Source organism: Mesoplodon densirostris, chromosome 13, assembly GCF_025265405.1.
Source record: "Mesoplodon densirostris isolate mMesDen1 chromosome 13, mMesDen1 primary haplotype, whole genome shotgun sequence".
In the NCBI taxonomy this organism is placed as follows: Eukaryota; Metazoa; Chordata; class Mammalia; order Artiodactyla; family Ziphiidae; genus Mesoplodon; species Mesoplodon densirostris.
In genome coordinates, this window is record NC_082673.1 from 28,779,326 (window position 1) to 28,807,039 (window position 27,714).

The window sequence follows — 27,714 nt, forward strand, 5'->3', positions numbered from 1 at the left end:
TTTTTACTATTGAGCTATACAAGTTCCTTATATATTGGAGATTAACCTCTTATCAGATATATGGTTTGCAAATATTCTTTCCCATTCTGTGGGTTGCCTTTTGGTTTTGTTGTTTCCTTTGCTATACAGAAACTTTTTAGTTTGAGTTAGTCCCACTGGTTTATTTTTATTTTGTTACCTGCTAAGCTTTATTATATGCCCCATAATTGACAATTTCCATGAATACTTGCAGACTAAATATGAAATTAACAGACACTTGTAACTATCCTGAGTGTTACCCAGTGGTTATTAACACCATATACTGGTCTTAACTGCAAATCAGTAATTTCAGGATAAGTACATTTATTCCCCATATCTAGCAATGCCTGCCATGTCTCTGATTCATCATTCCCTCACATATTCATCCCTTATTCCTATAATCTCATATTTTATTTAATCCATCAACTATTAAGAGATTTTCTTCATCTACTCTTTCCTATTACATAAATGCACTAAGTATTTACTATATTAGTCATCATTTACAGCAGTAATTTTGGAGAATTTATATATTTCCAATATAAATATGGGACAAATTATAGATCAAAAAATGTTAAAAGTGAAAGTCACCATTATCCAACAATAACCACATACTCCCAGATCCCTGGAGCTTTAGGGTGCCTTAATCATGATGAAATGGTCCCTACTGACGTAATGCTATTAATGAAGTTAATGTATCTGGCTTGAAATTTGATAAAGAGTTTTTAAAGTTCATCTGCTCACTAAAGTGCAGCTAGTGGTGATTCTTCTACCTTTAAGTTTCTCTTGCTCCACATATGCCTTGATTTATGATAAGAGCATCACTTAGAAGATTGTGCAGATCTGGGACTCTGTGGTTTGGGACATGCCCTCTGCATGAAGTTCTGGGAAATGACCCTCTAAATATTCTTCATGGAAGACCCTGCAGTCATGAGGACCCAGGGTTGGTCCAGGGCCTGCCCAGCTGACACTTGATGTTTAGCCTCCAAAATCAGTAGTTTGTTAAGTCCTTCGCCCAGTGGGAAATAGTTGGCCAAGACTAAGAAGAAAAGTAAATAAATAAAATAGAATAAAATAAATAAAATAAAAACACACACAAACACACATATAGAAACGTTCTTAATTATAAAGGTCAATGCTTATTAAATCCAAATGACTTCTTCAAATAAGCCATTCAGAGATTATGTCATTAAACATGTAGTGAACCTAAAATTCCACTTTTGAAAAGACAAAAAAAAAAAATCTCTCTTTAGCAAAAGAGAAGAACAAACACAAAAATTCTCTTCCAAACTCTCTGTCCAATGAATGATAATTCTTTTCCAGAAATCTGTCCAGTGTGCTGCCAGCAGCGATGCAAGTTTCCACATCCTGTTCACGTGAGCAGGACAAGGTGAAGCTGCTGTTGTTGGTGAACTCCACCAGTATCAGGTGAGTATTTACCCCATTGTGGTCAAGTCAGAGAGCCCCTGTGACTCCAGGAATGAGTTAGAATGGAAAGTGGAATGTACTGGGAAATCATCAACTTTTCTCTCCTTTTGAAAACTTACTCTGGACTTACAATGCCTACCTCTCCACAGCCTGGAGAGAAAAGAGGTCTTCGGGGAAGAATCCCTCACAGCGCCTTTCCTCTGGGCACACAGGGCCCTCATGACTCCCAGTCAGTTGCCTACAAGTGGGATTCAGCCCGTAGCAGAGATATGGCATGTTCAACCAGCTATTTGATGTTTTGAGGATGTATTCTGGCAAAACCTACAGCTTTTGCACATAATTTAAGTACAATGACAGAAATTCATAGTGATTTCTGTGAGGATGGGGACAAGAGGGCTGTTGCTTTTCCTCAAACTTGTTTTCTGTGTTACCTATCAACATGTAGCACATATCTGGAAAATACTATGGATTTGTATCCCTCCTTATCTAGAAAGGAGAGAGATTGAGAAAAGTGACCATATATTTGCTATATCGCAAACAGCAATTTCTGGTTGATATGTGTATCTCAAGAAAAATAAGGGAATCCTTACAAGCTACTGCTTTGTCCTTGTGGAAGGAAAAATCAAACTCCATACATAAACATCACAGCCTCCAATCTCTTAGCACTCTGAGAATCTGGATCAAAGAAATCAGTAAAGGAATTACTCTTCTTTTTTTCCTTCCATTTATTTAGATAAATGAGATATGAGAAATGTTTATCCCAAAAATAAAATTCCTGAAATAAAGGAACACACTTGCCAAACACAGGGAAAATAAAACATAAACCTTGCAAGTCTAGACAAAACATGTCAGTAGCTGACACTCATGATGGCATGTCCTCTGATTCTGGCTAGACATTTATTTGGCCCTGGATCCAGACATATTTATCTGGGCTCATGTCTAGTTAAATGAAGGTTAAATTAGATGTCTCCAGTGGAGCATTATAAGACAATCAACTGAATCTTTCTGGAAAGAATATAAAATATGTGCAATGAGATTTATGGAGAGCTCATTAAGGTGACCAAATGAATATACACTGAAAATGCAGTTGCAGAAAATAAGGTAACTAGTGTCCTGGAAAAAAAACTCTTCAGACAAAGCTCATTATTCAAACACAGGTTATAAATGACAGAATCCCTGAGCCACAAAGAACAACTAGAGAGTATGTAGAAGACAATTTCTTGTTACATATTAGAAGACAACAAGTACAAGGACAAAAATGTTAGGACTTCTACTGTATTTTTATCTTCTTAATCCAAAGTTTATTTTTGTCTATGTTTTATAAAGTATAAAACAGATTAATATACATACATGTACATATTCTAGAAATGCATAAAAACTGAGTGTGCATGCTCAAAATTTTTGAACTAATAGTGTTATATGACACAAAACAATCAGGTTATGGCACCACAGGTTGAATCAAATTCCTACTCTAGACCAACTGTCACCTGATGACATCATTCTGTTCTGTCAGCAGCTTTCACATCCACATTATGTCCAATGAGGCTTTCCTCACCATTTCTCTTCTTAGACATGGCCGCTCCCACTCTTTGACTTGAAAATTCCCATTTGGCTTTTCTCCACAGTCTCAGGCAGACACTGTTGTCAGCCAGCCAGTTAACTCGTCTTAATGTAGAAAGAGCTGGGGATTGAGGTAAGGGGGTCTGGACCAGACAGGTTGACTGGCCACACTCAGCTCTAAACCTCAAGGTCTTGGCTTCCTCATCAGAAAAATGGGGATCATCATATCTCCTATTAGGCCCAAATTAATAAAGTATGTGAAAAATGGTTTTCAAAGTATAAAATATTAGGTAGATTGTTGCTGCTTTTGTCGTGGTTACTATTAAATCACAATGTAACTTCCTCCTCAGTACTTCTATAGACACCTCACTAACAATATTTAGAGGACCAGAAGATGCAAATTATCCAAAACTTCTCAGACTAATTCTACTTATTATTACCATGATAAATGTGTGTCCTTAAAAAACAAAAAATTGTTCTGTGTGAAGCAGTAATGAACCATGTAAAAAGAAAGGCAGCACTTTCTTTTATCCCAAGCTCATCCAGTTAGTTACAAGTACATTGTAATATTTGTGGACAATATGGGGATTTTCTGCTTTCTTCTCTCTTCCTTTGTTCATCTCTGCCTATTTCTCTGTCCTCTCTAATAGAAACTAGCTAAACTGTACAAAACAACAACAAAAAAAGGGTATAAAAGTAAAATTCAATACTAGCAATTGCACTATTAGCTTTGGAGGAATTAAAGAACTTTAGAAGGATGGTATCATATTCTATTGATGTCTTGACTCCTTTGCATCTAAACAGAGAAGTAGGGGATGATAGTAGTTTATTGCTTTCCAATTTGTTGATAAATACTTTTCTCTTAATGTGACCCAAGTGCAGGGCCTTTGAAAGAGTCTGGCTCTCTGGATCCTGCCCCAGTGAGACTTGCTGGCTTATTGTTCAGCAGAGTCTTCCAGCTTCCCCTTCACCTGGTGCTCCCTGGCCTTCTCTGCAGTATTCCATTCACTGGCTGTGTCCTCCACCCCATCCTTCTTCCTCGTTCTGACAACCAGGTCCTACTTTCATCTCTAATTTTATGCATCAGCTCCCAAATTAAATTATTTGTTCAGGATTCTCTTACCTAGGGGTTGCCCACAGCTTTGTATCCTATAGTCTCCTTCACTTTCCTCCCCAGGAGCCCCAGGAGTCCCCATAGAGATTCCCAGCTCCCTCTGCAAGAGACAACAGAGTCCTACATTCCAGAATCCCATGTTAATTCTTTTCTTTTAATGAACACTGATTAATAAAGGTAATGTAGTAGCTTGTGCAGAAGGTTACTAAATATACAAAAACTGACTATATAACTAGTTTAAAAAATGAATAATATTCATATGACTAGTCAAAGCTTTCATATTTCTTGGTTTATTTGAGGCATTCCCACAGAGAATCATTATTAAAAATCATTATTAAAAGCTAGACACCACAAGCACATGCACATGCAATATAGATGTAATCTCTAAAATTCTGGATGCAATGTCTTAAATTTTAAACATTGTAATGGTGATCATTTTTTAATGTACAGAAATATTGAATCATTATGTTGTGCACTAGGAATTAACACAGTGTTGTAGGACAGTTGTACTTCAAAAACAAACAAAACTCATAGAAAAAGAGATCAGATTTTTGGCTACCAGAGGCAGGTGGGAAGGGGGAAGAGGAATTGAATGAAGGTGGTTAAAAGGTAGAAACCTCCAGTTACAAGATAAATAAGTATTGGGGTTGTCATTTACAACAAGATTTAATAATTAGCACTGCTGTATGTTATACATGAAAGCTGTTAAGAGAGTAAATACTAAGAGTTCTCATCACAAGGAAAAATACTTTTTTCTTTTTCTTTTATTTTGTATCTCTATTAGATGATGGATGTTCACTAAATTTATTGTGAAAATCATTTCATGATGTATATAAGTCAAACCATTATGCTGTATACCTTAAACTTATACAGTGTGGTATGTCAATGATATCTCAATAAAACTGGAAGAAAAAAATTCAAGAATTATAATTGATGTTGAAACTTGATTAATATAGAGCTTATAGATATAAAGTGTAATTACTGGTGGATTTAATCATAAGTTTTCATAAAACTACAAACATCTATTTTTCTAGGTAGATGGTTAAACTATCATTCAAATCCTTGGACTAGGAGCACTCAAAGTAACGTTAATCCCCTCAAAAATTGTAGTTTTTATTAAAATTTCTCCTGGTGATAACCCTGCGACAAGCATTTCCCTTCCTTCTTTAAACTTTAGCCTTATGTCCTTGGTAGAATTTCACTTAAGATTTGCGATTAAATTTTATGTAAATGTGCCCCCAAAGTACTGACAACTCTCCATAACTTTGTTAGCACTAGACTGGGCAAAATCATTGTTCCTCATTTCAAAAAGCAAGAGATTCTGTACATCATATTTATGTCATAGATATTTAAGGTTTTTCTCTTCCCAATATTCAGACTCCCAAGACTTCAAATTATGTGTTATATTTGCCAAAGCTGAAACTGCTCAGAGTCAAGATTTGACTAATTATGGCACAATGCTCTATCTGTTGGGATATTTGTAAACCCTGGAAAAAGTGAATAGGCATTCACAAGTTATTATAGGTGACATCTAATAAAAAATGGAGAAAGAGCCAATTAATCCTACATGAGGCTCATAAAGAAGATATTTTTGTAAGTTAAGAGGATAATTTTGAGGCTCTTGACATGGGGTGAGGGATGGTTTTAGCTCTTCACTGATAAAGAAAGTGCTGAAACTTTAAAAGGATTCGGCAGAGATTATCCTCAAAAAAGGATGATAAGAAAAATAACAAAAAATTGAATTGGCCTTTGAATGCTAAATCATCAGTTGCCCCATTCTTACATACATAAAATACATTTAGAACTAGTTCCTATATTATAAGCCTCATAAACCACAATATAAATAATATAAATATAATATTAAATCCAGATGTATCTAAGTTTATGAAAACTTTATGCAAATAGTTCTTTTCCCCTCAACTCCATGAATTCCATTGATAAAATCAATGTCAAGAAGTGCAACATAATCAAGGAAGCCAATAGCTATTTTCCACTCTAATCACTATCCCTTATGCCAAGGCTAACATCAACACAGTCAAAGTGAGATGAACCACTGTTTCAATTCTTTTTTTTTTTTTTAACATCTTTGTTGGAGAATAATTGCTTTACAATGGTGTGTTAGTTTCTGCTTTATAACAAAGTGAATCAGTTATACATAGACATATGTCCCCATATCTCTCCCCTCTTGCATCTCCCTCTCACCGTCCCTATCCCAACCCTCAAGGTGGTCACAAAACACCGAGCTGATCTCCCTGTGCTATGCGGCTGCTTCCCACTAGCAATCTATTTTATGTTTGGAAGTGTATAAATAAATGCCCATGTCACTCTCTCACTTTGTCCCAGCTTACCCTTACCACTCCCCGTATCCTCAAGTCCATTCTCTAGTAGGTCTGCATCTTTATTCCCGTCTTTCCCCTAGGTTCTTATGACCATTTTTCTTTCTTTCTTTCTTTCACATTCCATATATAAGTGTTAGCATACAGTATTTGTTTTCCCTTTCTGACTTACTTCACTTTGTATGACAGACTCTAGGTCCATTCACCTCACTACAGATAACTCAGTTTTGTTACTTTTTATGGCTGAGTAATATTCCATTGTATATATATGCCACATCTTCTTTATCAATTCATCTGTTGATGGACACTTCAGTTGCTTCCATGTCCTGGCTATTGTAAATAGAGCTGCAATGAACATTTTGGTACATGACTCTTTTTAAATTATGGTTTTCTCAGGTTATATGCCCAGTAGTGGGATTGCTGGGTTGTATGGTAGTTCTACTTTTAGTTATTTAAAGAACTTCCATACTGTTCTCCATAGTGGCTGTATCAATTTACATTCCCACCAACACTGCAAAAGGGTGCCATTTTCTCCACACCCTCTCCAGCATTTATTGTTTGTACATTTTTTGAAGATGGCCATTCTGACTGGTGTAAGATGATATTTCATTGTAGTTTTGATTTGCATTTTCTAATGATTAATGATGTTGAGCATTCTTTCATGTGTTTGTTGGCAATCTGTATATCTTCTTTGGAGAAATGTCTATTTAGGTCTTAACCCAATCTATTTTTGGATTGGCTTGTTTCTTTTTTGTTATTGAGCTGCTTGTAAATTTTGGAGATTAATCCTTTGTCAGTTGCTTCATTTGCAAATATTTTTCTCCCATTCTGAGGGTTGTCTTTTCATCTTGTTTATGGTTTCCTTTGCTGTGCAAAAGCTTTTAAGTTTCATTAGGTCCCATGTGTTTATTTTTATTTCCATTTCTTTAAGAGGTGGGTCAAAAAGGATCTTGCTCTGATTTATGTCATAGAGAGATCTGCCTATGTTTCCCTCTAAGAGTTTGATGGTGTCTGGCTTTACATTTAGGTCTTTAATCCATTTTGAGCTTATTTTTGTGTATGGTATTAGGGAGTGCTCTAATTTCATTCCTCTACATGTAGCTGTCCAGTTTTCCCAGCACCACTTCTTGAAGTGGCTGTCTTTTCTCCACTTTGTATTCTTGCCTCCTTCATGAAAGATAAGGTGACCATATGTGTGTGGGTTTATCTCTGGGTTTTCTATCCTTTTCCATTGACCTATATTTCTACTATCATGCCAGTAATATACTGTCTTGATTACCGTAGCTTTTTAGTATAGTCTGAAGTCAGGGAGCCTGATTCCTCCAGCTCCATTTTTCTTTATCAAGATTGCTTTAGCTATTTGGGGTCTTTTGTGTTTCCATACAAATTGTGAAATTTTTTGTTCTAGTTCTGTGAAAAATGCCAGTGGTAGTTTGATAGGGATTCACTGAATCTGTAGATTGCTTTGGATAGTAGAGTCATTTTCACAATGTTGATTCTTCCAATCCAAGAACATGGTATGTCTCTCCATCTATTTGTATCATTTTTAATTTCTTTCATTAGTGTGTTATAATTTTCTGCATACAGGTCTTTTGTCTCCTTAGGTAGGTTTATTCCTAGATATTTTATTCTTTTTGTTGCAATGGTAAATGGGAGTGTTTTCTTAATTTCACTTTCAGATATTTCATCATTAGTGTATAGGAATGCAAGAGATTTCTGTGCATTAATTTTGTATCCTGCTACTTTACCAAATTAATTGATTAGCCCTAGTAGTTTTCTGGTAGCGTCTTTAGGATTCTCTATGTATAGTATCATGTCATCTGCAAGTAGTGACAGCTTTACTTCTTTTCTGATTTGAATTCCTTTTCTTTCCTTTTCTTCTCTGATTGCTGTGGCTAAAATTTCCAAAACTATGTTGAACAATAGTGGTGAGAGGGCAAATACGTCTTGTTCCTGATCCTAGTGGAAATGGTTTCAGTTTTTCACCACTGAAGACAATGTTGGCTGTGGGTTTGTCAAATATGGTCTTTATTATGTTGAGGAAAGTTCCCTCTATGCCTACTTTCTAGAGGGTTTTTATCAAATGGCTGTTGAATTTTGTCAAAAGCTTTGTCTGCATCTACTGAGATGATCATATGGTTTTTCTCCTTCAATTTGTTAATATGGTGTATCACATTGATTGATTTGTGTATATTGAAGAATCCTTGCATTCCTGTGATAAACCCCACTTGATCATGGTGTATGATGTTTTTAATGTGCTGTTGGATTCTTTTTGCTAGTATTTTGTTGAGGATTTTGCATCTATATTCATCAGTGATATTGGCCTATAGTTTTCTTTTTTTGCGACATCTTTGTCTGGTTTTGGTATCAGGGTGATGGTGGCCTCGTAGGATGAGTTTAGGACTGTTCCTCCCTCTGCTATATTTTGGAAGAGTTTGAGAAGGATAGGTGTTAGCTCTTCTCTAAATGTTTGATAGAATTCGCCTGTGAAGTCATCTGGTCCTGGGCTTTTGTTTGTTGGAAGATTTTTAATCACAGTTTCAATTTCAGTGTTTGTGATTAGTCTGTTCATATTTTCTATTTCCTCCTCTTTCAGTCTCGGAAGGTTGTGCAATTCTAAGAATTTGTCCATTTCTTCCAGGTTGTCCATTTTATTGGCATAGAGTTGCTTGTAGTAATCTCTCATGATCTTTTGTATTTCTGCAGTGTCAGTTGTTACTTCTCCTTTTTCATTTCTAATTCTATTGATTCGAGTCTTCTCCCTTTTTTTCTTGATAAGTCTAGCTAATGGTTTATCAATTTTATTTTTCTTCTCAAAGAACCAGATTTCAGTTTTATAGATCTTTGCTATTGTTTCCTTCATTTTTTTCATTTACTTCTGATATGATCTTTATGATTTCTATCCTTCTAACTTTGGGGGTTTTTTGTTCTTCTTTCTCTAATTGCTTTAGTGTATGGTTAGGTTGCTTATTTGAGATGTTTCTTGTTTCTTAAGGTAGGATTGTATAGCTATAAACTTCCCTCTTAGTACTGCTTTTGCTGCATCCCATAGGTTTTGTGTCATTGTGCTTTCATTGTCATTTGTTTCTAAGTATTTTTTGATTTCATCAGTGATCTCTTGCTTATTAAGTAGTGTGCTATTTAGGCTCCATGTGTTTGTATTTCTTACAGATTTTTGCCTGTAATTGATACCTAGTCTCATAGTGTTGTGTTTGGAAAAGATACTTGATAAGATTTCAATTTTCTTAAATTTACCAAGGGTTGATTTTTGACCCAAGATATGATCTATCCTGGAGAATGTTCCATGAGCACTTGAGAAGAATGTGTATTCTGTTGTTTTAGGATGGACTGTCCTATAAATATCAATTAAGTCCATCTTTTTTTAAAGTAACATTTAAAGCTTGTGTTTCCTTATTTTCATTTTGGATGATCTGTCCCTTGGTGAAAGTGGGGTGTTAAAGTCCCCTACTATGATTGTGTTACTGTCGATTTCCCCTTGTATGGCTGTTAGTATTTGCCTTATGTATTGAGGTACTCCTATGTTGGGTTCATAAATATTTACAATTGTTATATCTTCTTCTTAGTTTGATCCCTTGATCATTATGTAGTGTCCTTCTTTGTGTCTTGTAATACTCTTTGCTTTAAAGTCTATTTTGTCTGATATGAGAATTGCTACTCCAGATTTCTTCTGATTTCGATTTGCATGAAATATCTTTTTCCATCCCCTCACTTTCAGTCTGTATGTGTCCCTAGGTCTGAAGTGGGTGTCTTGTAGACAGCATATATACAGGTCTTGTTTTTGTATCCATTCAGGCAGTCTATGTCTTTTGGTTGGAGCATTTAATCCATTTACTTTTAATGTAATTATCGGTATGTATTTTCCTATTACCATTTTCTTAGTCATCTTGGGTTTATTATTGTAGGTCTTTTCCATGTCTTGTGTTTCCTGCCTAGAGAAGTTCATTTAGCATTTGTTGTAAAGCTGGTTTGGTGGTGCTGAACTCTTAGCTTTTCCTTGTCTCTAAAGCTTTTAATTTCTCTGTCAAATCTGAATGAGATTCTTGCTGGGTAGAGTAATCTTGGTTGTAGGTTTTTCTCTTTCCTCACTTTAAATATGTCCTGCCACTCCCTTCTGGCTTGCAGAGTTTCTGCTGAAAGATCAGCTGTTAACCTTATGGGGATTCCCTTATGTGTTACTTGTTGTTTTTCCCTTGCTGCTTTTAATATTTGTTCTTTGTATTTAATTTTTGATAGTTTGATTAATATGTGTCTTGGTGTGTTTCTCCTTGGATTTACCCTGTATGGTACTCTCTGTCTTTCCTGGACTTGATTAACTATTTCCTTTCCCATATTAGGGAAGTTTTCAACTATAATCTCTTCAAATATTTTCCCAGCCCCTTTCTTTTTCTCTTCTTCTTCTGGGAACCCTATAATTCGAATGTTGGTGCATTTATTGTGGTCCCAGAGGTCTCTGAGACTGTCCTCAATTATTTTCATTCTTTTTTCTTTATTCTGCTCTGCAGTAGTTATTTCCACTTTTTTGTCTTCCAGGTCACTTATCCGTTCTTCTGCCTCAGTCATTCTGCTATCGATCCCTTCTAGAGAATTTTTAATTTTATTTTTTGTGTTGTTCATCATTGTTTGTTTGCTCTTTCATTCTTCTAGGTCCGTGTTAAACATTTCTTGTATTTTCTCCATTGTCTATCCAAGATTTTAGATCATCTTTACTATCATTATTCTGAATTCTTTATCAGGTAGACTTCTATTTCCTCTTCATTTGTTAGGTCTGGTGGGTCTTTGCCTTGCTCCTTCATCTGCTGTGTGTTTCTCTGGCTTCTCATTTTGCTTCACTTACTGTGTTTGGGGTCTCCATTTCGCAGGCTGCAGGTTTGTAGTTTCCGTTGTTTTTGGTGTCTGTCCTCAGTGGCTAAGGTTGGTTCAGTGGGTTGTGTAGGCTTCCTGGTGGAGGGGTCTAGTGCCTGTGTTCTGGTGGATGAAGCTGGATCTTGTCTTTCTGGTGGGCAGGTCTACGTCTGGTGGTGTGTTTTGGGTTGTCTGTGGCCTTATTATGATTTTACAGAGCCTCTGTGCTAATGGATGGGGTTGTGTTCCTGTCTTGCTAGGTTTTTGGCATAGGGTGTCATGCACTGTAGGTTGCTGGTCATTGAATGGAGCTGGGTCTTGGCATTGAGATGGAGAAGTCTGGGAGATTTTCACCATTTGATATTATGTGGAGCTGGGAGGTCTCTTGTGGACCAGTGTCCTGAACTTGCCTTTCCCACCTCAGTGGCACAGTCCTGATGCCTGGCTGGAGCACCAAGAGACTGTCCTCCACATGGCTCAGAATAGAAGTGAGAAAAAAAAAAGAAAGAAAGAAACAAGAAGGTAAAATAAAATAAAGTAAAATAAATTAAAGTTATTAAAATAAAAAATAATTATTAAGAACAAAAAGATTTTTTTAAGTAATAAAAAAAATGGACAGAAATAACCCTAGGACAAATGGTAAAAGCAAAGCTATACAGACAAAATCACACACAGAAGCATACACATACACACTCACAAAAAGAGAAAAATGGCAAAAATGTATATACATTGTTGCTCCCAAAGTCCACCTCCTAAATTTGGGATGATTCGTTGTCTATTCAGGTGTTCCACAGATGCAGGGTACATCAAGTTGATTGTGGAGATTTCATCCGCTGCTCCTGAGGCTGCTGGGAAAGATTTCCCTTTCTCTTCTTTGTTCGCATATCTCCCGGGTTTCAGCTTTGGATTTGGACCCGCCTCTTCATGTAGATCGCCTGAGGGTGTCTGTTCTTCGCTCAGACAGGACGGAGTTAAGGGAGCCGCTGATTTGGGGGCTCTGGCTCACTCAGGCCGGGGGGAGGGAGGGGTACGGATGCGGGGCGAGCCTGTGGCGGCAGAGGCCGGTGTGATGTTGCACCAGCCCGAGGCATGCCGTGCGTTCTCCCGGGGAAGTTGTCCCTGGATCACGGGACCCTGGCAGTGGCGGGCTGCACAGGCTCCACGGAAGGGAGGTGTGGAGAGGGACCTGTGCTCGCACACAGGCTTCTTGGTGGCGGCAGCAGCAGCCTTAGCGTCTCATGCCCGTCCCTGGGGTCCGCACTGATAGCTGCGGCTCGTGCCCGTCTCTGGAGCTCCTTTAAGCGCCGCTCTTAATCCCCTCTCCTCGCGTACCAGGAAACAAAAGAGGGAAGAAAAAGTCTCTTGTCTCTTCGGCAGGTCCAGACTTTTTCCTGGACTCCCTCCCGGCTAGCCGTGGTGCACTAGCCCCCCTCAGGCTGTGTTCACGCTGCCAACCCCAGTCCTCTCCCTGCGCTCCGACCGAAGCCCGAGCCTCAGCTCCCAGCCCCGCCCGCCCCGGCGGGTGAGCAGACAAGCCTCTTGGGCTGGTGAGTGCTGGTCGGCACCGATCCTCTGTGCGGGAATCTCTCTGCTTTGCCCTCTGCAAACCTGTGGCTGCACTCTCCTCCGTGTCTCCGAAGCTTGCCCCCTCCGCCACCCGCAGTCTCCACCCGCGAAGGGCCTCCTACTGCGTGGAAACGTTTCCTCCTTCACAGCTCCCTCCCACTGGTGCAGGTCCCGTCCCTGTTCCTTTGTCTCTGTTATTTCTTTTGCCCTACCCAGGTACTTGGGGAGTTTCTTGCCTTTTGGGTGGTCTAAGTCTTCTGCCAGCATTCAGTAGGTGTTCTGTAGTAGTTGTTCCACATGTAGATTTATTTCTGATGTATCTGTGGGGAGGAAGCTGATCTCCACAGCTTACTCTTCTGCCATCTTGGAGCTTCTCTGTTTCAGTTCTTACAAACACTCACTATTGGTGATTGAGTTTAAAAGAAAATATACATACATTCAATTTAAGGTAAGTCAAAGAAGAGGTGAAGAAAGTGACAAGCAGGAAATGAAGTCCAATTTGAAAGATTTATAATCTTTAAATTATTTTCTGTAAAACAACTTTTAAAGTAAAAATATCATTAAAGAAATATTAAGCACCACTTTTTTGTGAGCAGAAGTACTTAGGAACTAAAACACAGGAATAGGAACCAAATTACAAGAATTATGGCCTGAGATACAGTGTAATGTTCATTATTGGCATTCTAGTCAGGATGGAAAGGGAATGAACGGGAGTTAAAGGACCAAATCTTCTGCTCTCCTCTCCTTTTTTTCCTACTTAATAACCTGAGTAGAGGAGAAATATAGCAAAGAAAAAATGTGAGAAACTAGTGGAGATAAGGAAATAGAAAGAAACTGGGGTCATGGCTGGTGAGCATAATCCATCAGATCTGTTCCTTCCAAGGGAACATATCAGTAATGTTGTTTCCTAACAGTACAGCAATCATAGGTGAATCTAAGCAGATGGGCACCACTTTCTATTAATGCCCATGTGGGTTATTTTTAAAATATCTTTTTAGGGCTTCCCTGGTGGTGCAGTGGTTAAGAATCTGCCTGCCATTTCACAGAACACAGGTTCGAGCCCTGGTCCAGGAAGATCCCACATGCCATGGAGTAGCTAAGCCTATGCACCACAACTACTGAGCCTGTGCTCTAGAGCCGCGAGCCACAACTACTGAAGCCCATGCGCCTGGAGCCCATACTCTGCAACAAAAGAAGCCACGGCAATGAGAAGCCCACACACCACAATGAATAGTAGCCCCCACTCGCCACAACTAGAGAAAGCCCACACACAGCAATGAAGATCCAACGCAGCCAAAACCAAATAAATAAATAAAATAATTTTATTTATATATATATATATATATATATATATATATATATATATATATATATATATATATATATCTTTTTAATACCAGTGTTTATCCTTGTCAGTTAGCTAATATGGTTATGACTCACTTTATTATCAATTTACTTCACACCAAAAAAAGATTACTGCAATATAGTGGAGATAATGAGGCAAAATATGTGATGCTCAACTCATTGGCAAGAATGTGTAATTGATTTATCATTAATATTAAAAAGCTAACACCACACGTTTCTCACTATTCCATTTAAAAGGTGAGACAGGTACACTTGATAACTATATATTCTCTCTCTCTCTCCCTCTATATATATATATTGCTTAAGCAAAATTCAAACTTTCATTCCCAATATTTCCCATATTAATAGTAATAATAACAGAAATAGCCAACACATATATAGCACTGACTATATATGTACTAACATATAAATCTATTCTAAGCACTTTACATCTATTAGCTCATTTGATCTTCACAACAATGCTGTTAGGCAGACACTATCATTATTTCTGTTTTACCAATGAAGACACTGAAATACAGAAAAATTAAGAAGCAAGGCCAGAGTTACACAGTTAGTAAATGGCACAGCTGGGAGTGAAGAGCAGCCAGTATCGCTCCAGACTGTTGCTCTTAACATTTACACTACACTACTTTACAAGAGACTCATATGAATATGCATTCCCATGCACACAAATGCTCTAAAAGTCTTACTTTTTACTAGTCAACTTATTCTGTTTCCTGTGCTTTTGCATATGTTGTTCTGTCTACTTAGAATGTGCTCATCTCCCATTCAGAAACTCCACTCTTCCACCAAGTCACAGCACAAATCTCCCCTTCTCCAGGAAATCTGACCCAGCTTTCCTACACAGTGAGAGGCTCTCTTCCCTCGCTCCATGGACTTTGAGCCTTTTTTCCTATGTGTATTACAGCCTTCATATTTGAAGAGATACATAGTAATATGTGGACTGTCAGACAAGAGCACTAGATCCCTAAGAGCAGGGACACTGAGCATTTTTCATGTGGGTATTCCCCCAAGCTGAGCTTGATTCCTGACATGAAGAAAGCCTAACCAGGAAGAAGGAAGGGGTGGAGACACACAAGCATGCGTCAAATGGTCTCCAGGAGAATTATGGATGAGACTCCATCAGGAGCCCTGCCAGCATGTTGAAAGCCATAGTGATGGCATTGATGACCAAGTAGATAAGCAAAGGTCTCCCTCACACAGTGGGGAGGAACTCTTTGCTCTCTTCCACCTCTTTTCCACTATGTGCTGTGTCTTGCTACCCTGGTTGCTCCTCAGGCATTGCCGGGAGCACCTGGAATGGGGAACCCTCACCTCTATCCTGCAAAACCCAGTAAAATAAATGTAGCCTTTAAGCCACCCGAGTATTCCAGAATGAATCTAATAAATTCAGCAACTAAAAATATGAGTTATCTAATAGTCTATCATACCATAAATTAAAATTTGTATTCTATACTCAGTGCAGTGATGGTTGAGATCCATTTACTCATGTAGGTATAAATCAGAATCTCAATTTTTAAAAGCAATTTAGTTTTAAGAAATGCACTGTCTATGCTTACCTCTTTGTGATATCATATTGGAGACGGGTAGAAAAATATGACAGAATCCCAGCCTTCAAGGAGCCTACAATATCTTAGAAAGATGACACATAGATTAAATGTCAAAACAAAAGAAATTCATGGTAATCCTAAACAGTATTCAGAAAAGGAAAGAACAACAGTGGAATGGTCATAAAAGCTTCATGAAAAAGAATGTATTTCACACCAAAATCAAGAAAAATTAAGCATTAACATTATAGCTAATTTTTTGTCTAGACATGGTTGAGACTAGAGTACAGATCTGCCAGGTGTCTAGTAAAATATCAGCTATTTATATTAAACATGTCTCTCTTCTTCACCATAAGAGATCTCTGGATGTTCTGATGCTATTTATTTCACTCTTCCATCTGACTTCTAGAGAAAAGAAGTGATTCACACAATGTGTCACACCTGGAATTTCAGTTACAGACAACAGGACATTTTAAAAAGACAATGCAGGGCTTCCCTGGTGGCGCAGTGGTTGAGAGTCAGCCTGCCGATGCAGGGGACACGGGTTCGTGCCCCTGTCGAGGAAGATCCCACACGCCGCGGAGTGGCTGGGCCCGTGAGCCATGGCCACTGAGCCTGCGCGTCTGGAGCCTGTGCTCTGCAACGGCAGAGGCCACAACAGTGAGAGGCCCGCGGACCGGAAAAAAAAAAAAAAAGACAACGCAAATCTAGCATCTTACAGTTTTGCAAGTCAAAAGTCTGAAGTGGATCTTAGGGACTAAAATCAAGGTGTCAGCAGAGCCGTGTTCCTCTTAGAGATGGACTAAAAAAGCAAGGTGTCAGCAAAGCTGTATTCCTTTCAGAGATTCTAGGGGAGAATCTGTTTCCTGCCTTTTCCTGCTTCTAGAGACCACCCACATTTCCTGGCTCTCTGTGACCCCTTCCTCCATCCTCAAAACACATTAATCCAAACTATCTTTCTGTCTTCACATGTCCTCTAACTTTGACCCTTCTTCCTCCCTGTTACATATAAAAACGTTTGTGATCACATTGGGCCCACCCAGATAATGCAAGATAATCTCCTCATCTCAAAACCCTTAATTTAATCATGTCTTCAATTTTCCTTTTGACCTGTAAAGTACTATAGCCACAGATCCTGGGTATTAATAGGTGGACATCTTTGCGGGGGGGGGTGGGTGGCGGCATTTTCTGTCTATCACACCTATGCTTCCAGACTTGATGGTCACCCTGGTTTTTAAATAAAATTGGTGCATTTAGAAATTACTAGACTTCTTGATAGGTATAGACAATAATATTATGACAGAGAAAACATGATGATACCCTTATCTGAGCCTATCGACATACGTTTCCTTGATGTCATGGAATGAATGATGTTTGTGTCCCTCCAAAATTCATATATAGAAGCCCTAACCACTAGTGTGGCTGTATTTGGAGATGAAATTTCTAAGGAAGTAATTATGGTTAAATGAGGTCATTATGGTGGGGCCCTGATCTGATAGGATTAGTGTCCTCATAAGAAAAAAACAGAGAGTTCATTTTCTCTTTCTCTGCATGAACACAAAGAAGAGGTCAAATGAGCACACAGTGAGATGGCAGCTGCCTGTGAGCCAAGAGAATAGGCCTCAGAATGAAACCTACCTTGCTGGCATCTCGATCATGGACTTCCTAGACTCTAGACCTGTGAGAAACAAATTTCTGTTGTTTAAGCCACCCAGTCTGTAGTATTTTGTTATGGCAGCTCAAGATGACTAAGACACTTGGTAATATTAAAAGAAAATGTTAATATGTAGACATGTGTGGCTGACCAGCATGGGGAAGGAGGCCAAGGGGATATAAATCCAATAAGTTATTAAAAGCAGTTGCACTTCTGCTCTGTGGTATGTGCCTTCAGTACTCTGGGGTACAGACAGGCATTTCCTCAAGAAACAGGGCATGACATCATTGAATATCAGTGCTCCATCCTGCAGCTGAGCCCCTCTTTTCGGTATGTGCATATACTCTTCTCTTTTGGAGTGTTTTGCATCTGAAACGCAGCACCTCGGTCTTTTTCATCATCACCCTTGGGCTTCAGCAGTCATTCTGCCTTGATCCCAGAGAGCAGTAAGTATTTGCCACAGCATTCTTATCATCACCACCCCACGGGTCAGCAGAGAGGGTTGGGAGTGAAGATCCAGCTCACCTGCTTCAGGCTGGAACAACGCTGTGGGATGAGGCTCATCTCCATGGCCTTGGCCTCCTCCCCTACCCATCCTGGTTCCCTCACTCCCTCACCTGTGTCCATGGGAGTCTATCCTTAATATATTTCTTGTACATGAACCCTCTTCTCAGGGCTGCCTTCTGAGGAAACTGACGTTAGAAACCCTCTGACTTAAACCTGACAAAAGGACCTCTTAATAGAATAATTGTTTATTATTTTTGCACATTAAAAAAGGCACTGTGATATCTAGTCCAAATGTGGCCCCACTGGACCAGGCCCCCTGGAGCCACACTTTATGTGGTCTCCTTGCACGTGGAATCTGGGTTGGCCTAGCACTCACAGTAGCCAATAGAATGAGGCAAAAGGGATGCTGTGCCATTTCCAAGCCCAGACTTGAAGAGGACTGGCGACTTCTTGTCTCCCTCTTGGAATACTGCCTTTTGGAAAGCCTAAACCACCATGTAAAACATCTGACTGCCCTGCTGAAGAGACCATGTGGAGAAGCCCCATGAAGAGAAAAGGGCAGTGAGATGCACAGAGAGAGGAGAGAGAAAAAGGCCGAGTGGTCCCAGTGACCTAGTTAATCCAGCTTTCCCACCAAGAGGTCAGCCATTTGAGGCGTCATCAAGGCTATTCCATCCCAGCCAAGAACCAGATGACGGCAACATCATGTGGAGCAGAAGTGTCATGAAGCTGAGTCCTGTCAACCCACAGAATCATGAGTCATGATAAAATGGTTATTATTTTAAGGCATTAGGTTTAGGGAAGGTTTGTTATTCAGCAATAGATAACCAAAACAGAAATATATGTTCTTTGTAAACAAAACCAAAACAGAAATACAGATATACTCAAACTATAAAGAGGAAAACCAAAATGGTACATAATCTATAAACCAGGAGATAAGCTCTGTTAACATTATAGTGCATTACACTGTATTTCCTCAAAGACTTTTCCTAAGCATATATTTTCCCACATGATTTGTGTTAATACCGTATACACAATTTGTATTCTGTTTTTTTTTAACTTGGCAGTATATCAGAATATTTTCCAATACCCTTATAATTTTTAAACTTGAATAATTTAGGGACTACTGTATGAATGTTCAATAATTTATTCAAACATTGCCTTAGGCTTCTTTTCAATTGTCCACTTTTGTAGTATAGCCCAGATGAGCCTCTTGACACTGAAATCTTTGCTGCATCTGAGATTGTTTCCTTAGATTCTTAAAAGTGGAATTAGTAGATCAAAATACGTAAACTTTAAAAAGTTCTAGATGTGTCTTTTCAAGCTACTTTCCAAGAAATCTACAACAATTCATCCTCTACCAGTAGTGAATGACAGGACTAATCTCTTAGTACTCCTAGCAGCAATGAGTAGATTTAAGTTAAATATTTTCTTTTGTTTTTGTTTTTTTTAATCTTTATCAGTTTGAAAGACAAAGAAAAGATATTGTTGTCTTCATTTACATTTCTTTGATCATTAGTGAAGCTAGACATTTTTTTCAAGCTTTTAACAATCAGTGGTTTACATTGTCTGTGAATTCTTCCCATCCTTTCCTATCTCCCTATGTTAGTCTCAGTTCTCAATTGTCAATTTGTATCAGTTTTTTTAAAAAACATGTACATGTACTGTAAGATATTAAATCTGTCAGAATATAGACAATATTATTTTTCAATTTGTTATTTAGCTTTCAATTTTGCTTAAGATGTTATACATATAGATGTTACACCTTAAGTAGGTAAAATCAAACTATCCATACTTTTCTTTACGAGGGAAAAAAAGCCCTTTTATACTTAAACATAAAATAAATTTGCTTAACATGAAGTGAATTTCCTATTTTGTCAGTCTTCCCACAGAGAAGTATTGGTAACTTTCCTTCCTTAAACAAAACAAAAAAGTTAACACATTCATAAACACTGGGAGTTCCAAGTTTAAACAATGGATAAATATTTTACACAAACTGTGAAGTTAAACATTTCAATGAGGAAACACTACATCTCAAAAAGGGTGTGGATCATCTAGAATCAAGGCAGAAAATCTCTCATCAAACACCCAAGCAGCATGCTGAGCCTCTGAGTACACATTAATCTACTCAGCTGGCTCAGGCTCTGCATGATGATTGGAGAAACAACAACAAACTCACTCATCTACTTGATTGTCAATGTCATGTGCTAACCACAGACAACTCAGTAATCGAGGCTCTTGATACCTTGAGACCAGTGGCTCTCAGCCAGGAGTGATTTTGCCCCCTTGGGGACATTTAACAATGTCTGGAGACAGGGCTTCCCTGGTGGCGCAGTGGTGAAGAAACCACCTGCCAATGCAGGTGACACGGGTTCGAGCCCTGGTCCAGGAAGATCCCAGCAAATAAGCCTGTGCGTCACAACTACTGACCCTGCGCTCCAGAGCCCATGAGCCACAACTACTGAAGCCCGCGTGCCTAGAGCCCATGCTCGGCAACAAGAGAAGCCACTGCGATGAGAAACCCATGCACCACAACAAAGAGTAGCCCCCGCTTGCTGCAACCAGAGAAAAGCCCACGTGCAGCAACAAACACCCAACACAGCCAAAAAATAAAATTAAAATAAAAATAGTTCTTTAAAAAAAAACAGTGTCTGGAGACAATTTTGATTGTCACAACTGAGGGGAAGGTGTGTATCTAGTGTAGCTACTAGAAATCAGTATCCACTGGTATCTGCTAGTAGTGTACCTACTGATACCTGGCTGGTAGAGGCCAGGGATACTGCTAAACATCCTACAATGCACAGGACAGTCCCATCCCATCACCTCTTCCCACCCCACCCCCAATAAAGAATCATCCCGCCCTAAATGGCAATAGCGCTAAGGTTGAGAAACTATTCAAGACCAAGTCAATAGAAAGAAAGTGAGGGCTTACATCTTCTCTATAATTATATTTGCCTTTCAGAATCTTCCTGTAAAGTCTCATATGGCTTTCACCATCAAAAGGCAGGAATCTACGAAGTAAAACATACGTGATTAGGCCTTAAAAGCCCACATGTCGACTACACTGGTGTAGGGTTTCCTTAGCAAAATCTCGGAGGCTATTTACTCTGGGGCCCCACAGAGCATCCTCACTGTCCAGTTACCACTTTTGTTCCCAGAGTGTACCAAACCAAAATCTGTGATAAAAAATTTTGACTCTGCATCTGGGTGATAACATAAGAGATTTGGGGGCTCTAGGTCCCTGTGAGTTATTTTCAATGCGTTGCAAATACCTCATGCCATCAGCAACCACGTGGAGGATTCTGACAGCGTCCTGCTCTGTAAAGTATCCCTGAGAGATGAGTCCATCAAAGAATTCCCCTCCTGTAGCCAACTCCATCACCATGTAAACTTGATCTTGGGTCTCAAAGATCTCCAGGAGCTGGAAGATGTAATGATAGCTAACCCACCGCAGGATGGAGAACTCAGACTCACACGCCTCTCTGCCTTCTCTCATTCTGGTTTCCATCAGTTTCATTGCAAAAGGTCTCTTGGTGGTCTTCTGCTCCACTCTGACAAACTTGTTGAAACTGCCTGTCCCGATAAGAGCCTTGATATCATATCTGTTGGAAGAAAAACCAAATAAATCTGTTACCCTCTGAAGTGATGATTTTCAAAATTAGATGCTTCATATCATCCTTTCTAGCTTTATATTCCCCCATCCAATTTCCTTGCATAACTGTGTTCATTATTTTGAAAGTTACCCCAAATCCTCTTTTGAAATCGCGGCTAGTGATATAAAAGTAATTAGTTGGTAGAAAGACAAATAATCTTAATAACAATAGCTACCATTTATTACACATTTATTATGTGCCAGGAATTTTATTATTTTTAAATCCTACCCTATAAAATTCCTGCTGGGTGATATTAAAAAGTTAAGTGGTTTCCCAAGGCCACACAGATTGTATTGATAGTTGCAATCGATGGGATTTAAATCCAATTCCTTCAAATGCATTTCTCCAAAATTTCCTTGAAGAATTTTGGGACCTCCATCTACCATTTTCTTTCCTCCCTCCATCCAACTCTTGTTTTTATCATTCGGCAACAGCAACCACCAAACCAGGTGGAGAGAATAAAAAAGAAGCTTAGTCCTATTTATAACTTCTCCAAAGATGGAGGAAACCATATCAGGAGACAGGCTACAAAGAGTAGGCTTCCTCATGTTACTAGACTGTGAGCTCTCAGTCCCAGGCATAACTCGTATCTCACCCAAGGTATCGCACCAAATCGCTCCTCAGTAGATGTACCATTGCGAAAGTCAACATGGTTGCGCTATTATAGGTGCAGCTTTCAGAAGACGGGTGGTGGTGGTGTCAGGACCCCTCATAGTTCCCCCTACCTGACGCCACTGCACTTGCAATTTTACACAGTCAACAAAATTTTAACCTGGGATGTATGTCAGTAATGTGTAAAGTAATCACCTCTCAGAAAGACCAAGAAGTCAGCTAGCATTTCAAAGGCTAGGGATCTTAAATTTTAGTTACCTGTGTTAATGTCTATGTAAATTTAAGAATCCTATCAAAATTTAACCTTCTATCTTTATTTAAGAAATGTTGAGAAAGTGCTTGGCTTAGAATCATGATTTTAAGCTGGAAATAATATTAGAGAATGATTTAATCCAACCCCTCATTTTACAAATGAAGACATTTGAAGATCAGGTTAGCTGATTGGTTGTTTAATTTGTGGAGTGAGGATTAGAACCCAGGTCTCCTTACTTGCATCATAATTTGGTGCTTTTCCCACTTTACTAAAACTTCTCCCAGGTAAGAATGCCAGCGAATGGCATGTACTCAAGAAGGACACAGGGAGAAGGTAATTTTTTTTTTTTTTTTTTTTTTTTGCGGTACGCGGGCCTCTCACTGTTGTGGCCTCTCCCGTTGCAGAGCACAGGCTCCGGACGCGCAGGCTCAGCGGCCATGGCTCATGGGCCCAGCCGCTCCACAGCATGTGGGATCTTCCCAGACCAGGGCACGAACCCGTGTCCCTTGCATCGGCAGGTGGACTCTCAACCACTGCGCCACCAGGGAAGCCCGAGAAGGTAATTCTTTAAGTCACATACTGAATACCAAAGATTCAAATGCAAATATCAATCTGTACTTTAAACAGCCTTACTTCTTTTTGCTGAGTTTATTCTTCCTGTAGTTTTTTTTTTCATTTGTCTACTTACTTATTCTTTATATTCCCGTGCTTACTGAATAAAAATGGCATTTGGCTATACCAGCTTAGAGAAAATAGCTTTGTTCTATACGGTGCATTTAATTTTCTGGCCAATTAGCTTATCAAAACACAGCAATTTAGTAATCTTAAATGGATTCTGTCTCCTCTTCTCTTTCCAACTGTGCTTTTTTTATTCACATGCACTCCCAGTGTGATTTTGAAGATAATCACAGGCATTTCAAATTCTGTTGCTTTGCAGACCAACCCATTACCTCTAATGTGGATGAAAGCACTTTGCAAATGCTAATTTATCACTATGCCCTCAAAACTGCAGGAAAATTCATTTTCTCATGGGATTAATCAGCAGCTATCAGACGAATTACCATTTCTGAGGAACTGCACTCTCACTCAAATAAAAGGAGTGTTATTCAACACAGTTACAGGCCTTCATAAACCAAATGTTTAAAAAAATGCCAGTAATTTGGCATTGGAAGAAACAATAAGCTTTAAGCCAAAATTTATAGTGCAAATAAATGCTTTCAGATAACAAATGGCCCACAACAAAAGCCTGAAGCTGTGGCCTTGCTTGTGAGCCCCTGATGGCCATGGATGGTGACTATTTTTATGAGGATGGTGACAATTTTTATGACAATGATGACTATTTTTATGACTTGGGTGGCTATATCTTGTATAGTGTCTGGCACAGAGGGGACAGAAATAAATGTTGAGTGAGAGAATCACTCACTGAATGAATATTATTTCCAAATTATCGCCTTATTTTGAAAACATTAAGAATGGAATCAGGCATGGGAGGATGCATCTACAAGGCCAATCCACCTCCTCCATTTCCACCCTCCACTCCCACCCTCTCACAAAGCAGCCTCAAAGTCAGGTTTGTAGGTCATGCAATTTTACATCATCCCAGAGACTATAAGAAACAAAATTATTACTTTGACCTCAGCTGCCACAAACTGAACATGATAAAAAAAATGAAACATGGAAACAATAATCATATTGCAACCGGTTTGACAGAAGCAATTGTAATGAACTCCCAAGAAGAAAGTGAATATAGTCAGACTTAAATTCTATCATCTATCATTGGGGCTCACAATGGAGAGGAAAGACAACTGTGTTCTAGACCCAGTTCTGTCACCAACTTGGATAAGTCACTTAATCTTTTGGGGCTCAATTCCTAATTGGTTAAAGAAGAACCTTTAGTTAGTCTCTAAAGCTTTCCAATATTGACATCCTCTACTTCTATGACTTTGTCATAATCTAAGGGTCTGGGACTAACCCGGAGGTGGAGTTATGAGGGTGGATAAAGACTAGACCAGACACCCTGGCCACAGATGACCAGAGATGCCATCCAATCAATTCAGTCTTGACAAGACCCCATAATCCCCTCTGATTCAAGTTCAGTTGCATCGGCCAACTTTGTTCTTCTCTAAGCTTAGCAGATACTAGACTAATCCTCAAGTCATCCTTGTACCAGAATTTCCCAAGGATGCCAGGAAATGGCTCTGCATAGACTCTGGTCAGAACACTGTGATGAGGTGAGCGTATAATCCTAGGACTAGAAGTGTCCCTGAGAATCCAGTCAAGCCACCTACCACTGTGTCCAACCAAACGCTGCAGAGTGGAGGGGATTCCATGATGTCCTTCCTCCACCTGGCCAATGTGGGGCACTCTGAGGAAATTCTTTCTCAGGCCAACCAACTGGCTAGCCTTCCTTGCTCATTTTTTACATGGTCATCTTATGAAGACAATAACAGTATCTACATGAGGACCTGCACCATGCACTGTGCAGCATCATTTACATATATTACTGAATCATCCTCACAGCATTCTTACGAGGCAGCTATTATTATTATTCCCATTTTACAGAGGTGGAAATTGAGGAAGGAAAAAGGCTAAGGAACATTCCCAATGACACACAATAGAAAAGACAGGAGTGGATCTCAAGTCTGGTTGATTCAAAGCCCTGTTTCTATTCCACTAATTATGATCTCCTTTTCTAGAATGTAACAGAAGATCCTTCACACACCCCAGCCCCAGTGTATCTATGGCAAGCCCCCCACACACACCGGGCTCTGAGGTCAGGGATTCTCTCCCTCTCCTCCCTGCGGCTCCTTCTACATCTTCAGTCTTTTTTAAAATTTTTATTTATTTATTTTTGGCTGCATTTTAATTTTTGGCTGCATTGGGTCTTCATTGCTGTGTGCGGGCTTTCTCTAGTTTCAGCAAGCGGGGTCTACTCTTTGTTGCGGTGCGCGGGCTTCTCATAGCAGTGGCTTCTCTTGTTGCAGAGCATGGGCTCTGGGGGCGGGGGCTTCAGCAGTTGTGGCTCACGAGCTCTAGAACGCAGGCTCAGTAGTTGTGGCGAATGGACTTAGTTGCTCCGCGGCATGTGGGATCTTCCCGGACGAGGGCTGGAACCCGTGTCCCTGGCATTGGCAGGCGGATTCTTAACCACTGCGTCACCAGGGAAGTCCCTACTTCAGTCTTGAACTTTCCCTATCTTCTGCCCTTCCCCCCTCTTTCAAAGAGAAATTGCACTGGACACTTGCTAAAAACATCAAGGAAGATTTTATTCCAGACTATTGCAAGAGGGGTCAAAACTACTGCGATGGGAGACACTGAACTTAACTGTTGAAACACAAGGCAAGAGAGTTGTAAGGCTGGAGTGAGCTTGTAGGAAATTACTAAAGGGCATTAGGGGAGGAAGGGGTGTCATGGACGTGAGATTCCTACCCTCCCACAGAGACTGGTAGATAGAGCCTCGATCTTTCTTTGATTACATTTCAAAAGGTTGGCGCCCAGGTCCTTGAGAAAGACATTCTTGGGTTGTAAAAGATTTACATCTCAAAGATTAGAGACGATTTAGGGAGGTCTGGGGCCTCTGATCAGAAAGAAGAGTAAAGTCCGGTCAAGTCGAGGGGAACTTTAAGGGCGCCTCGGTCCGCGGTTCACCTTGCTCAGCCCAGCCCCTCCGCCTGCGGTTCACGGCGAGCTTTACCTGGGGAGGACCCGGGGGTCGAACTTGGCGCGGAGGCGGGCCACCTGCATCCTTTGAGACTCCGGGGTGGCCTTGGCCTTGACTCTCCCGCTCGACCCGGGCCGGCGCGGGCGGCTGGCGCCACAACCCATGGCCACGGCGGGGAGCGGGGCCCGAGGCTCCCGGTGCGGGAGCCCACTTATCCCCGGCTAGCAGAGGCGGCAGAACTGAGCCCCCCGCCAAGGGGCCCTCGTTAGGAAGAAGGCCCGGCCTACAGTCCAGCCGCCTTGATCCGCACTGACCACTTATCCATAGTAGAGCTTGACGTGGTAAAAGCAAAGTGGGCGAGAAGTCAGGAGCCTGGGCTTAATTCTCAAGGGCTCAGTTTTCTCATCTGTGAAATGAGGATGTGAACATATAAAGTTATATAGTTTATAAAGGACATCTTCCTTCTAAAGGGCTTTTATGTCTCCAAGGCAGAGGACACTCAATTCCAGATGATATGAACATTAAATATAATATTTTTAAGCTCTAAGAGCTTATAATATTTAAAGTATAAAATATCACTGTCCCCTACTGCATTAATTGAGCACACTAGTCTGTGTCTGGCACTCCGCTAACTCCTACATCTGTAAGAGACATGAGCCTCACCCTCTGAGTGATGCATCTGAGACAGAAAAACTCTAGAACCCAGCCCAATACACTTTGCAAATACAAGGGTAAAATCTGTGGGGGAAAAATAGTATTAATTATGTATAATATTAATTATTAATTGTAATTATTATATAATATACAATCTATTTTATGTATTTCATCCTTGTATTCATAATTATTTATACATGAGTATATATTATACGTTATACATACCGTTTTAGTAAATGATATTTTATGTATTGGTCAGATATCAATATATTGATTACGTATAATTTACATTGATAAATTTTGTATAATTGATGCATGGGGAGTGAAATTCAGTCAAAACCAGCCAGGCATGTCAAGATCAGGTACCCCTCAGAGGTTGTGGAGCCAGAAGTGAGGGCCAAGTCTCCCAGTCTAGTGCTCTTTCAATGGTCATATCCTTTCTAATTTTGTTTAATGTTTAGTTTGGCTTAAGAGAGACCATCTGTGATGAGTCAATTAGTCATGGATTTGCCCAGAAGAACTGTATTTTGAAGGAAAATGTAAAATACGACTTGGGTTTAGCTTAGAGCTCAAAATGAGCCCATCCTGAAAAGGGAGCTTAAGTGCCAAATAATAGACTTTTCATGAAAAAGAACCCTCAAGATTCGCCAGGTACTGGGAAACAAAGAGAGAAAGTTGGTTGTAAGCAGGTGAAGAATTCGTGCTTTTGTGTCTCAAGTTTTTAACTAATTTTCAGGATAGGCAAAATAAGCAGAATGGAAAAGAGAAGAAAAGGGAGAAGATGGAGAGAAGTAAAACGTTCGGGTGCTGCTCATAGAGCAAGCTCTCCTGCTCAGGGAGCACAGGGCTCTGAGGATACATGTGGCCCAGCAGATAGGAAGCGTCCACCATAAATCCTGGCCCTGGGCAGCGGTGACAGCCTGCCT

At 39.8% G+C, this 27,714-nt stretch overlaps 1 protein-coding gene across 1 annotated transcript; it reads right to left on the reverse strand.

Annotated features, from left to right (window-relative positions):
- Positions 1 to 758: 758 nt before the first annotated feature.
- PSKH2 (protein serine kinase H2) lies at positions 759 to 26,298 on the reverse strand. Its single transcript, XM_060115717.1, is given in 6 exon segments — positions 759 to 1,021; positions 1,024 to 1,054; positions 20,888 to 20,995; positions 20,998 to 21,219; positions 21,221 to 21,557; positions 26,168 to 26,298. Coding segments are annotated over 6 exon segments (1,092 nt in total).
- Positions 26,299 to 27,714: the final 1,416 nt, after the last annotated feature.